Source organism: Tachysurus vachellii, chromosome 2 (assembly GCF_030014155.1).
Source record: "Tachysurus vachellii isolate PV-2020 chromosome 2, HZAU_Pvac_v1, whole genome shotgun sequence".
Taxonomy (NCBI): Eukaryota; Metazoa; Chordata; class Actinopteri; order Siluriformes; family Bagridae; genus Tachysurus; species Tachysurus vachellii.
The window spans coordinates 8,238,825-8,250,570 of NC_083461.1; the positions used below are offsets into that span (position 1 = coordinate 8,238,825).

General features: G+C 36.3%; 1 protein-coding gene across 3 annotated transcripts in view; it reads left to right on the forward strand.

The window, feature by feature from the left end:
• The window catches only part of ptprea (protein tyrosine phosphatase receptor type Ea), an 86,495-nt gene that overhangs the window by 57,485 nt on the left and 17,264 nt on the right, over window positions 1-11,746 (forward strand). For 2 of the 3 annotated variants that reach the window (XM_060895425.1, XM_060895434.1), the window contains exons 3-7: window positions 3,115-3,186; window positions 5,002-5,098; window positions 5,677-5,750; window positions 10,267-10,403; window positions 11,628-11,718. In XM_060895425.1, coding sequence (XP_060751408.1) covers window positions 3,120-3,186; window positions 5,002-5,098; window positions 5,677-5,750; window positions 10,267-10,403; window positions 11,628-11,718 — 466 coding nt within the window. In that variant the 5' untranslated portion in view covers window positions 3,115-3,119. Of the gene's footprint in view, window positions 1-3,114; window positions 3,187-5,001; window positions 5,099-5,362; window positions 5,512-5,676; window positions 5,751-10,266; window positions 10,404-11,627; window positions 11,719-11,746 lie in introns of those variants that run through there. The other variant, XM_060895442.1, reaches the window with a different exon arrangement.

Consider the following 11,746-nt stretch of genomic DNA (forward strand, 5'->3'; position numbering starts at 1 on the left):
TTAAAGCTTGAAATGAATAAAAATATCTAGAGATAGCTTTCATGATTTTACATTTGGTTTATTTCAAGCTAATAATAGGAAATACCAGCTAATTATGATTATTTTCAAGGTATTTTCACTTGCTACGATAGCATCTGTTGGCACTGTGGGCCTAATTATGCCACTGTTCAGAGGGCTCCATGACAGCTACATAAGCCTTTAATAACGACTGACACAACACTACAGAAATATAATATAATATAACACTCCTTATGCCTTTAGAAATCTATGCTATTAAGACAGTACATGGCTGTTAATATAAAGCTTTATGAATGTATATAGTGGTTTTCTGTCATTTGTCAAGAAGAAAGAACTTATGTAGTTTTCATGCCTCACACCTCCTAAAAATATGCTGTATTGTGACTGGATAGGACTTAAGGTGTGAATGAGTGCTTGAATTTGGGTATGTACAGTATTGTGCCCTGTGATTCACTGACATCGCATCCAAGGGCCTTCACTTTCCTTTTCCTTTTCTGTTACCTGCCTGCTGGAAGTCGAACGGATAAGACATACAACAGCAAAGGGAGTGAAAGACGGACAATAAGCAGCTTCGCTCCTCATTTTAATCAGACAGTACAACAACTCATGACCCAGACAGAAGCGCTTGCAGACAAGTTAGATCATCTGGAAACGTCACAGAAGTTATTAAGTCTGGTGCGGCACAGTAACAAGGTGGTGGTTATTCAATGGATAGACAAGCACATGTCAATTTCTCAGAGGTGTGTTTTTGATGCCCTCTGACAGATACAGTAAGTATCTCATCACCTTGTAACAGGCTGACTCCGTTACAGTGAAACTATTACATAAAAGCTTGAACAAACATGGCTTACCACACAATTCAATGCTAGCCAAAACCAACAGAAAACAATTGATTATATTTATCAATTAGAATAATGAATTTTAATATTATGTTGTTTTATTTTTAATCCTTGCTTTGCACATGCAGCGTTTTCTAATGACTAGTTTTGTAATTGAATGACATGCTCGCCATCTAGTGGTGTGTTCACACTATTACACACATCTATCAGAGCTAATTATTATTTGTTCATTTTGTGCAACACCTTTGCGATTTGGCTTTTTGAACTCTTTGTCTTAGTATCTTTCTTTAGAGTCCTGAGAATTAACTTGTTTCTTTCTTTAGTTGACATTTTTATAATGTATTTTTTAATCTGTCTGTGTACATACAAACAAAATTGTTGGTACCCTTCAGTCAATGAAAGAAAAACCTCACAATGGTCACAGAAAAAACTTTAATCTGACAAAAGTAATAAATAGAAATTCTATTAATGTTAACCAATCAAAGTCAGACATTGCCTTTCAACCACACTTCGACGGAATTATTTAAAAAAATAAAATAAATAAACTCATGGAACAAGCCTGGACAAAAGTGGTGGTACCCCTAACTTAATATTTTGTTGCACAAAAGTTTGAAGGGTGTCTTTTCCAGACGGCATGTTTCAGAAGTTCCTTCCAAAGATGCTCAATAGGATTGCGGTCAGGGCTCATAGAAGGCCACTTTAGAATAGTCCAATGTTTTCCTCTTAGTCATTCTTGGGTATTTTTAGCTGTGTGTTTTGGGTCATTGTCCTGTTGCAAGACCCATGACCTGCGACTGAGACCAAGCTTTCTGACACTGGCCAGCACATTTCTCTCTAGAATCCCTTGATAGTCTTCAGATTTCATTGTACCCTGCACAGATTCAAGACACCCTGTGCCAGATGCAGCAAAGCAGCCACAGAACATAACAGAGCCTCCTCCATGTTTCACAGTAGGGACAGTGTTCTTTTCTTGATATGCTTCATTTTTCTGTCTGTGAACATAGAGCTGATGTACCATGGCAAAAAGTTCCATTTTTGTCTCATCTGTCCATAGGACATTATCCCAGAAGCTTTGTGGCTTGTCAACATGTAGTTTGGCATATACTAGTCTAGCTTTTTTATGATTTGTTTTCAACAGTGGTGTCCTCCTTGGTCGTCTCCCATGTAGTCCACTTTGGCTCAAACAAGGACAGATGGTGCCATCTGACACTGATGTTCCTTGAGCATGAAGTTCACCTTGGATCTCTTTAGAAGTTTTTCTGGGCTCTTTTGTTACCATTCGGATTATCCGTCTCTTTGATTTGTCATCAATTTTCCTCCTGCGACCACGTCCAGGGAGGTCGGCTACATTCCCATGGATCTTAAATTTCTGAATAATATGTGCAACTGTAGTCACAGGAACATCTAGCTACTTGGAGATGGTCTTATAGCCTTTACCTTTATCATGCCTGTCTATAATTTTCTTTCTAATCTCCTGAGACAACTCTTTCCTTCACTTCCTCTGGTCCATGTTGTGTGGTACACACCATGTCACCAGACAACACAGTGACTACCTGGAGCCCTATATATAGGCCCACTGACTGATTACAAGATTGTAGATACCTGTGATGCTAATTAGTGGACACACCTTGAATTAACATGTCCCTTTGGTCACATTATTTTCAGTCTTTTCTAGGGGTACCATCATTTTTGTCTAGGCCTGTTCCATGAGTTTATTTTTTTAAATAATTCCGTTGAAGCATGATTGAAAAGCAATGTCTGACTTTCATTGGTTAACATTCATAGAATTATTATTAGAATATTTATTAAGTTTATTCTGTGACCATTGTGAGTTTTTCTTTCATTGACCAAAGGGTACCAAGAATTTTGTCCATGTGTATATATATATATATATATATATATATATATATATATATATACATGGTTACAAGATATATATATGATTATATATCATATATATCAGATTATATTCTCCTCCACTCCGTCCTCCAGCTCTTCACATATATATGATTACAAGATATATATATATATATATATATATATATATATATATATATATATATATATATATATATATATATATATATATATATATGATTACAAGATATATGTATATATATATAAATGAAAGCATTACCGTTTCATATGTATTCAGCACCCTATCCTAATGCTCTCTCTCTCTCTCTCTCTATCTCTCTATCGCTCTCTCTCTCTTTCTCTCTCTCTTTCTCTCTCTTTCTCTCTCTTTCTCCCCTAGCCATAATGGTCCCAGTTCTGCTTTTGGTAACAGTGTCAACCTCCATTCCACTCACTACAAACACCACAAATGGTAAGTTAAAAAAAGGGAAAAAAAGAAATGATTAACTTATTTATCTTATGCTTCTATGCTTGATTTTAATGAATGAACCACATTGACAGTCAGTGTAGGTCAAACTTTTGTTTAAAGCAAAATGTAAAAGCAAAATGTTCACCAAATTCACCTTGTTTCACAAATACCCTGAGTTGTTTAAGGTGTGTTTCTGAATGGCTGCTATGAAATGCCACGTGTTTTTAATGATACATCTGTACACACCAACATAGACATTTCATATTCCTCAGATTTAAAGTACAACCTCAAAAGCTGTGAACATTTCTGGGTTGATCCCCATTAAGTCCCCATTATATCACACATTTTAAAATCACATAAAATCTCATAACATGCTTTAAAGACAAAAGTCCTGTGATTTTTCCGAGTATCATGTTGAAATACAAGTGTGACGAAGGCCCAAAGAACATTAGCCTGGATAACCAAACATGAGGAAAATTGACTGATAAAAAATAAATGGCAAAATAAATAAATAAAAACAAATACAGAATGGGAAATGATGCGTTAAAAAAGGTTAATTTCATTCCAAATTTAATTATTGTAGATTAAATTTAACTCCGGGGGGCACGGTGGCTTAGTGGTTAGCACGTTCGCCTCACACCTCCAGGGTTGTGGGTTTGATTCCCCGCTCTGCCTTGTGTGTGTGGAGTTTGCATGTTCTCCCCGTACCTCGGGGGTTTCCTCCGGGTACTCCAGTTTCCTCCCCCGGTCAAAAAACATGCATGGTAGGTTGATTGGCATCTCTGGAAAATTGTCCGTAGTGTGTGATTGCGTGAGTGAATGAGAGTGTGTGTGTGTGCCCTGAGATGGGTTGGCACTCTGTCCAGGGTGTATCCTGCCTTGATGCCCGATGACGCCTGAGATAGGCACAGGCTCCCCGTGACCCGAGGTAGTTCGGATAAGCAGTAGAAAATGAGAAATGAGTAAATTTAACCCACAAATGCATATAAGCCTGAAATATGAAGTAGTTCCTTCTTGTGAAAAGCAAAACAATCGTCAATATTTCCTTAATGTCGCTTAGCACACGTTTGCAAAAACTCCAACTGCAAGACAAACTGTGTTACCAGAATAGTTTACGTTGTAATGTTTCACTCAAAATAACACGAGAGCTTGTAGTTTCCTGCAGAAACTAGATAATAAAGTGTGGCCCTGATTAGAAAATAAAGTGTGGCCTTGATTAAGCACCTTTAAGCAAAATCGTGGTGATGTTATACGGTGTGTATTTGCATACTGAAACGTGATCGGCTCTTACCCTTTTTAGACTCAATAACACTTATTCAGTACTAACTCACATTTTAATGAGATTTTCAGTTCCTTATTTCCTTTGACATTTTACTAATTTATGGGATTTTATATAAACTAAATAAATACCTTAAAGACCTGCTGATTTGTATGTAAATAATGTACGTAACTACCACTTCTATCATGCTGTGACGTTAATCTAAGTGTCATCTTCACTTGATGCAGTCATGCTGAGTCTGCTGTGACTTAAAATGAGTTATAATATCAGAGTGGTTGTTGATATCCAGACTGCTTTAAAATACTGTGTGCTGGATTTCATGTCACAACCTGCTGTTAGGTAAATGACTGGGATTTACCAGCGCCGTCAAAACAACACACATAGCAGTTTATTACATCAGGCATAATGAGTTTAGCTGGCATCTGAGTGCAGAATCAGCTCACCCAGAACCTCCATTCCAGCTTGTGCAGCTCAGTGGGGGCTCAGCTTCCTGTTCCTTTGTTTGTAATGCTTTTGACTGCCTCTCCTTCTTCCTTTAGACAACGGAGGGCTCACCAGCCCTCATATCCTGCCCACACTGCTCGTACTCTCACTGCTAGTGCTCATCGTGACTCTGGTAGCCTGCTACTGCCTCAGGTACCACATACACACACACACATACACAAACACACACACCTACACACAAAGACACTTGCACAAACACACGCAATCTCTCTTTCTCTCTCTCTCTCTCTCTCTCTCTCTCTCTCTCTCTCTCTCTCTCTCTCTCTCCCAGACACACACACACACACACACACACACAAACACATCCACATACATACTAAATGTTACCTCATTTCCAGACACTCCACCCACTTCATGAAGGCAGGAACTGAAAGTAACTCATAGGAACACACACACACACACACACACACACACACACACACACTCACATTCAGAGACAAGACTAAGCTTAGAGTTATATGTTAGCTAGGCTGTAAACGTGTTGGCTTAAGTTTAAGGTGCAAAACCCAACCTCTGATGAGAAAAAACAGCCTTAATTTCAAATGGTAAGAAAAACAACAACTCTTTTTTTCTTTTGTGAACAGCTTACATAGCATGTTTTGCCAGTTTACATGTCTTTATACAGTATAATTACAGTACATGTATGAATCATATGACAGCTAACTTTTTATATAGGGTTCTTATTATTATTTTTCTTTTTATATGCCCAGGTTCAAAAACCGCCAAAAAGCCGACATCACTGTAGTCGACAAGAAGATACCAAATGGCATTCTGGAAGAACAAGGTACTGTGAGCTGTCATTTAAACTTCTGTCTCAACCGCACTCAGTTGAAAAGAGACGAATTAGAGTAGCATTTATCACATACACTTCTGTATTAAGTCTGTGGAAGAACGTTAAGTGACATGTGGTTTCTCAGTAACTCACTGTTTATTTGCATTGAGACCGGATGCAAAGCGATGGTGTTCTCTTCAAACCGACGAACAAGAAGCTCTGACTAAGAATGAAATCAACAGTTCATTCAAATCCAGTCTTTTCTCTTGGGGCTTGTTAAATATTTCTGAGTCTTATTTGTTTAGGACAGTGAGGTAGTTTGCAGTAAAACTATAATTAGACATGACATCAAATGCTGTAAGGAGTGAGTGTTTGATTACATGTGTTGGTTTTAATAAGTGGAGATCTGAGAGATTTAAAATTTAAAGAAAATGAGAGAAGTGTTTATTGGTATCACTTAGGTTGTTATTTTTTTTGCCTTTCCTATTAGATTTATTTTTATCTTCATTGATATTAGATCATGAGAGAGTGTGTGTGCCCTTCGATGGGTTGGCACTCCGTCCAGGGTGTATCATGCCTTGATGCCCGATGATGCCTGAGATAGGCACAGGCTCCCCGTGACCCGAGGTAGTTCGGATAAGCGGTAGAAAATGAGTGAGTGAGTGAGTGTTATTAGGTCGTTTTTGCAGCTAAGGTACTATGTCCTACCTGTCTCATGCTTAGTACTGTATATTTTAGCTATGAAACACTGTATATAAAGCATCATAGGATGACGATCAATTTAACAATTTTCTTGACAGATTTCCATCCTTTAAAATTTGTTTATTCACTAGCTACCGTCAAATTATCACATCTACCTACCAGAGGTGGGAGTAAGTCACACATGTGCAAGCCACAAGTAAGTCTCAGGTCATGAATGTCAAGTCAAAGTCAAGTCGAGTCTTTTTTTAATATTTGTCAAGCAAGTCTCAAGTCTCAAATTTGCGACTTAAGTCTGACTCGAGTCCCCCATCTCTGCTACCTACTCTTCGGAGAAATTGAGAAATTAAGAAATTATGAATACACAAATAGATAGCTTGGTGTTATATTGTCTATGTGGGTTTATTTACTTATTTGTTATATTGTCTATGTTGATTTAGTTTTCCATGTCACTTAAAGGGAATGTGGCTAAACAGCAGCATTGAAATTTGTAGTGAAACAATGATACCTGTTTATACACACAGGTATTTACCTTTCTGCTGCAACCAGAGATAAACAATATTGATATGGAAAGAATTGATATAGAGATATACACAACTTCACCGCAGTACAAGGCATTGTGTTATATGCATTACTGCTATAATATAGTGTAATATAGTGTACATCCATGACATGGTAGCGTGTGTTGTAGTGTTATAGCTGGACTGTAGCAGGTGTTACTGCTCGGCTGAGAACCAATCCACTACCCACAAATACACAATCATGTCAGTGCTGTGGTCAAAAAGTGACACTGATGGATGGTAGAGATATGAACATAGTGCGAATGGAAAAAAATAAATGCTATTAATAATTAATAATGTGAGAAGCAGATTACATTAACTATAATATTCCATCACTCAACTAATAAAGCTAGCATAAAATCTACTGAACTAGCAAGTTATACTGCTTCACACCTACAGTATGATGTCATGTATTTGTAATTCACAGTAAATTTATATTGACTTCTTAAAATTTCTGAAGCACTGACCTGATTAGACCTTTAACAGGAGTCACTACTTGGTTTTTGAAACGGAAAACATTATGTGTAACTTGTTTAGATTCTAGTTCTATGTAGAACTATGACGACAAGGATGTTTTGTCGATAATGATTGGCTAAGATTAGTTAAGAAATACTCAGGCTGTATTGTGAATGATAACTCTACAGTTCCTAACAACACTTTTAGAGGCGTTTGTAATATCTCAAAAGAGCATTTGAGATCATTTTGGAATGATTATCAAATGTATTCATTAAAAATAATATTCAGAATTTTTTTGTCTGTAATTTTCCCAAGCTGATCTCCTGAATTTATATGAATAAACATTAACAAGGACACAAGAATTTGCTGTGATCTTAAGTGATTTTTACATTTTCAAAGCACCTACAGTAAGTTGCTGGATTTTGTTGGATATCTGATTTGCTCGATTCTGATGATTTGAGACATTTCTATATTCTTCAGTAAAGACTGACATTTAATGAGGCGATCATTTGTATCCTGTAGATTGTTCTTGTAGATGCTATTTTATCTGAGCTGTATTGGGTACGCATTTCTCATTTTATTTCATTTATCATTGTGCATCATTTCAATCATTTTGTCTTGAATCCTGAACTAGGAAGAGTTAAAGAACACTTGGTGGAAGCTACAACTAATTCCCGTCATGTCGAGCAGGTCATTAACACATAGCTCTAAGCCTGTTCCTAGTATCCGTGTTAACAGTTGTGCCGTGTCACTGTGTTTAGTACTCATATCTTCGTAAACACTTTGTATAATAAGTAGCATTTAACTTAACATCAAATTAAAACAATTACAGCTATGCTATATGGCATTGGTCTTATCTAAGTGTGTAATGCTAACCTTGTTCCTGATTAAGGAATGAAGTACAGTATTTCATTTAAATGACCCATTTCATTGAGTATGACAAATGAATTCCCTTAAGCCCATGTGCAAGTACTAACCGCGTGACTCGCAGTTCTCATGACTCTCGTTCATTCATGATTCGGTACTTTGCGTTTAAATTTAATCTCTCCAAATAATAAAGGAAATCTCTACAAATAATTTGCAAATCGCTGTCTTCACACAAACGTTTTTGCTCCTTCTGCTGTATAATACATGGTTACATCGTTATCTACTCACCACCACAAGTGTGAAAACAATAAACGTGCTACAACTAAGTGAAGCACAGGCTACAGATTTCCTCAGTGTATGAAACCAGCAATAAGGGGTAATAAGTATTATACAGTATATTTGTAGCATAAACAATATTTTTAATTCTTCTGGAAGACAAATTGCATGAATTTAGTCACTTAAATCAGAGATACTATCAGTAGAAAAAGATTCTTGATAAAAAAATGTTTCTTTAAGGTTTTATTGTATAATAAAGGAAATGCTCTGTTGTAGAGTTCAACCTTTAGAATAAACAGAACCTCTGGATTTACATAAAACCTTTAAGGGTTCCTTCAGAGGTATAAATAAAGGATCAAAAAGTGACAAAAAATTGACATTCTCACTTTCACTTCATATTTTTTTTTCACTGGCTCTTTTTGGCTCTTTCACCTCATGCAGGTTTCTGTCGTATTCTTGTGTCTATGTGCTTGTTTTTATTTGGACCGGGATTGTGTTGTGCTCTCTATCTTAACAAGTGTGTAACAAATAATGAGTGTTATGCAGTTACGCCGTGTTTTATGGCTCAAGAAATTCTAAGAATTCCTGCAGGTTCACTTTAATTAAAACGACTTTAGTGCATCCCTGAGTGTAAAATAATTTTAGAGGTTTTTAATTTCTACTCAATTTGCTCTTTGTATTTAGAGTCATGTCGACTTATTGTTCGTAAATCCTAGTCTGCGATGGTGTGGAAATAATCAGATCTTATATATTGCTTAATAATTTATGAAAAGACATAAATTCAAGATATAAATGATGAATTTTACATTTATTTTTTTTTCCCTAATGAGCAAGCCAGAAAAATGGGAAACTTTGAGAGGAACCAAACTCAAAATATAATAAATCCTCATTAGGATGACAACCGGATAGTCTGATTATAGAAAATGAAGATATTTGGAATATAGATGACCTACACTGTTTTATATTAAAGTTATATATCAGGTTGGTGGACTAGTATGGAATAGTAACCATGAAAAAAGAATGGAATATTTTATGTGTACAACATGTACAATAATGTAATGAATAAATAAAATAATTAATGAATGCTGAATTCATTTTACATATTTTTTCAAAAAAAATAAATAAATAATTAAGTAGCCTACATAAAATGCTGTGACGTGCCATTTAAGGCATTAAACGATATGATATTTTATATCATGAGAAGTGGTAGCTCAAGCTGCCACTCCTGGGCCACTGAGAAATGAGATATTTTGGTGTCTGCCAAATGCTGTAAATGTAAATGATATACTCAGGGCCAAGTGGTTAGTGTTGGATTGTGCTGGATTTGATCTTGAGCTCAGACTGTGTGCAGATTTCCAAGTTCTCCCCATGCCCATTTGGGTTTCCTTCATGTTCACCAAGTGTGTGTGAGAGAAATCCTGTGATTGACTGATATCCCATCTAGCGTTTTCCTCTCTAGCACATCTTGTCAGGGTTCAAGTACATTCTGAGCCTGTCACAGAATGCACCTGTGATAGGCTCAGAATGTACTTGAACCCTGACTAGATGTTCTGAACCCTTACTGAACCCTTACTTACTGAATAAACAAATTATGAATAAGAAGACAATTCTGTGACCGACTTTTTTTTTAACTACTAGACTTATAATCTTTTCTCTATATTTTGTTACAGAGGCACAGACGGTGGTTTTGTTGCCAAGATCGCCTTCCACATCGAAAAAGTATCTCCCCATTCCCGTAGAAAACTTAGAGGACGAGTACCGCATCCGATCGGCTGACGATGGGAAACTCTTGCGCGAAGAATACAACGTGAGTTCTTTGTTTCTTTTCTGCTGATTACAGAACATCATGAAGTCTAAATAAAACATTAGGAGAGCTTCAAAGTCGGTTTTTACATTTGATTTTTTTCCTCTTCAGCGACTTTATTTGGTAGCAACAAAGTCAATAGAAACGCTAATGCTGTTTGCAGAGTAGTAGAGAATGAATTAGTAACCAGAAATACTTTGTATTATGAAAATTGTCACCTGATTATAAATGTAGCTTGACACATACAACCAACACATTCAGTAGAAATTTAGAAACATTTGTTTCCCAAAATGTTTAAATGCAATTTTCATGGACGGGAATCATTTGACATTGGTTCATTCAATGGTGATTCACTGAAGAATTACCCAGTTTGCAATTTAAGGCAGATGATTCAAGAGTCATTCCATGGTCATCTAAATTGAATCATTGGCTGGTGATTCAGCCACCGCATACTTTATAAAATGAATACCAAGTCTCATGGAAAGGATGTTTATGTCCTGCAGTCTAAATGGATACTTAAGCTGTCTGCACCAAACAGGAAGTAGCTGTACATGCTACACAAAGTGCATGTAGAATGACCCTCAGGAATGAGTTAGTGAACTAAATACACATGACACAATAAGTCAGAACAATTACTCAAACAATGTTGTTCTATCAAAAATATATTCTGTTATATATGCTTTGATTGACACAGCTAATGATCATTCTAAACAACTAAAAGACAAACATATCCCCAAATGTATAGAGACATGCTTAAAAAAAAAAAAAAAAATCTGTGTTTTGTAATATCCATCTCCAGATTTGAATCCTATCCGCAACTTGTAGTGTGAATTGAAGAAAAATGTCACTTGCACAAACTCAAGAAGATAAATTAGATTAAATATTCTGCATGCTGGACTGGACTATGATCACTTGACCTTGCTAGATATCACACAAAAAGACTCGGTAGCTGTTATTTCCTCCAGAGACAGCATATTAGTTGCAAGAATACTGATCATTTTGAAACCATTGTTGCAGGATGTTTTGTGTTAAGAGACAGAAATCCATAAAAGTATCTAATTCTTCTGTATTTGCAAATAAAAAAAAGTACAGTGTATTAATTCTTGAATATTTTAGGCAAGTGCAAAACATTTTGCCCACCGTAGCATTCACATTTATAAAAAAGTTGAGTTGGAAAACAGATCTTTTTGAGCATTTGCACTTTGTGTCTATTCTGTGCCGTTGTAGTCGTTACCAGGCGGAAACCCACAAGGCACATATGAAGAGGCAAACAAAGATGATAACAAAGAGAAGAACAGATATCCCAATATTCTTCCTTGTGAGTGTTTTCTATCTCTCTCTCTCTC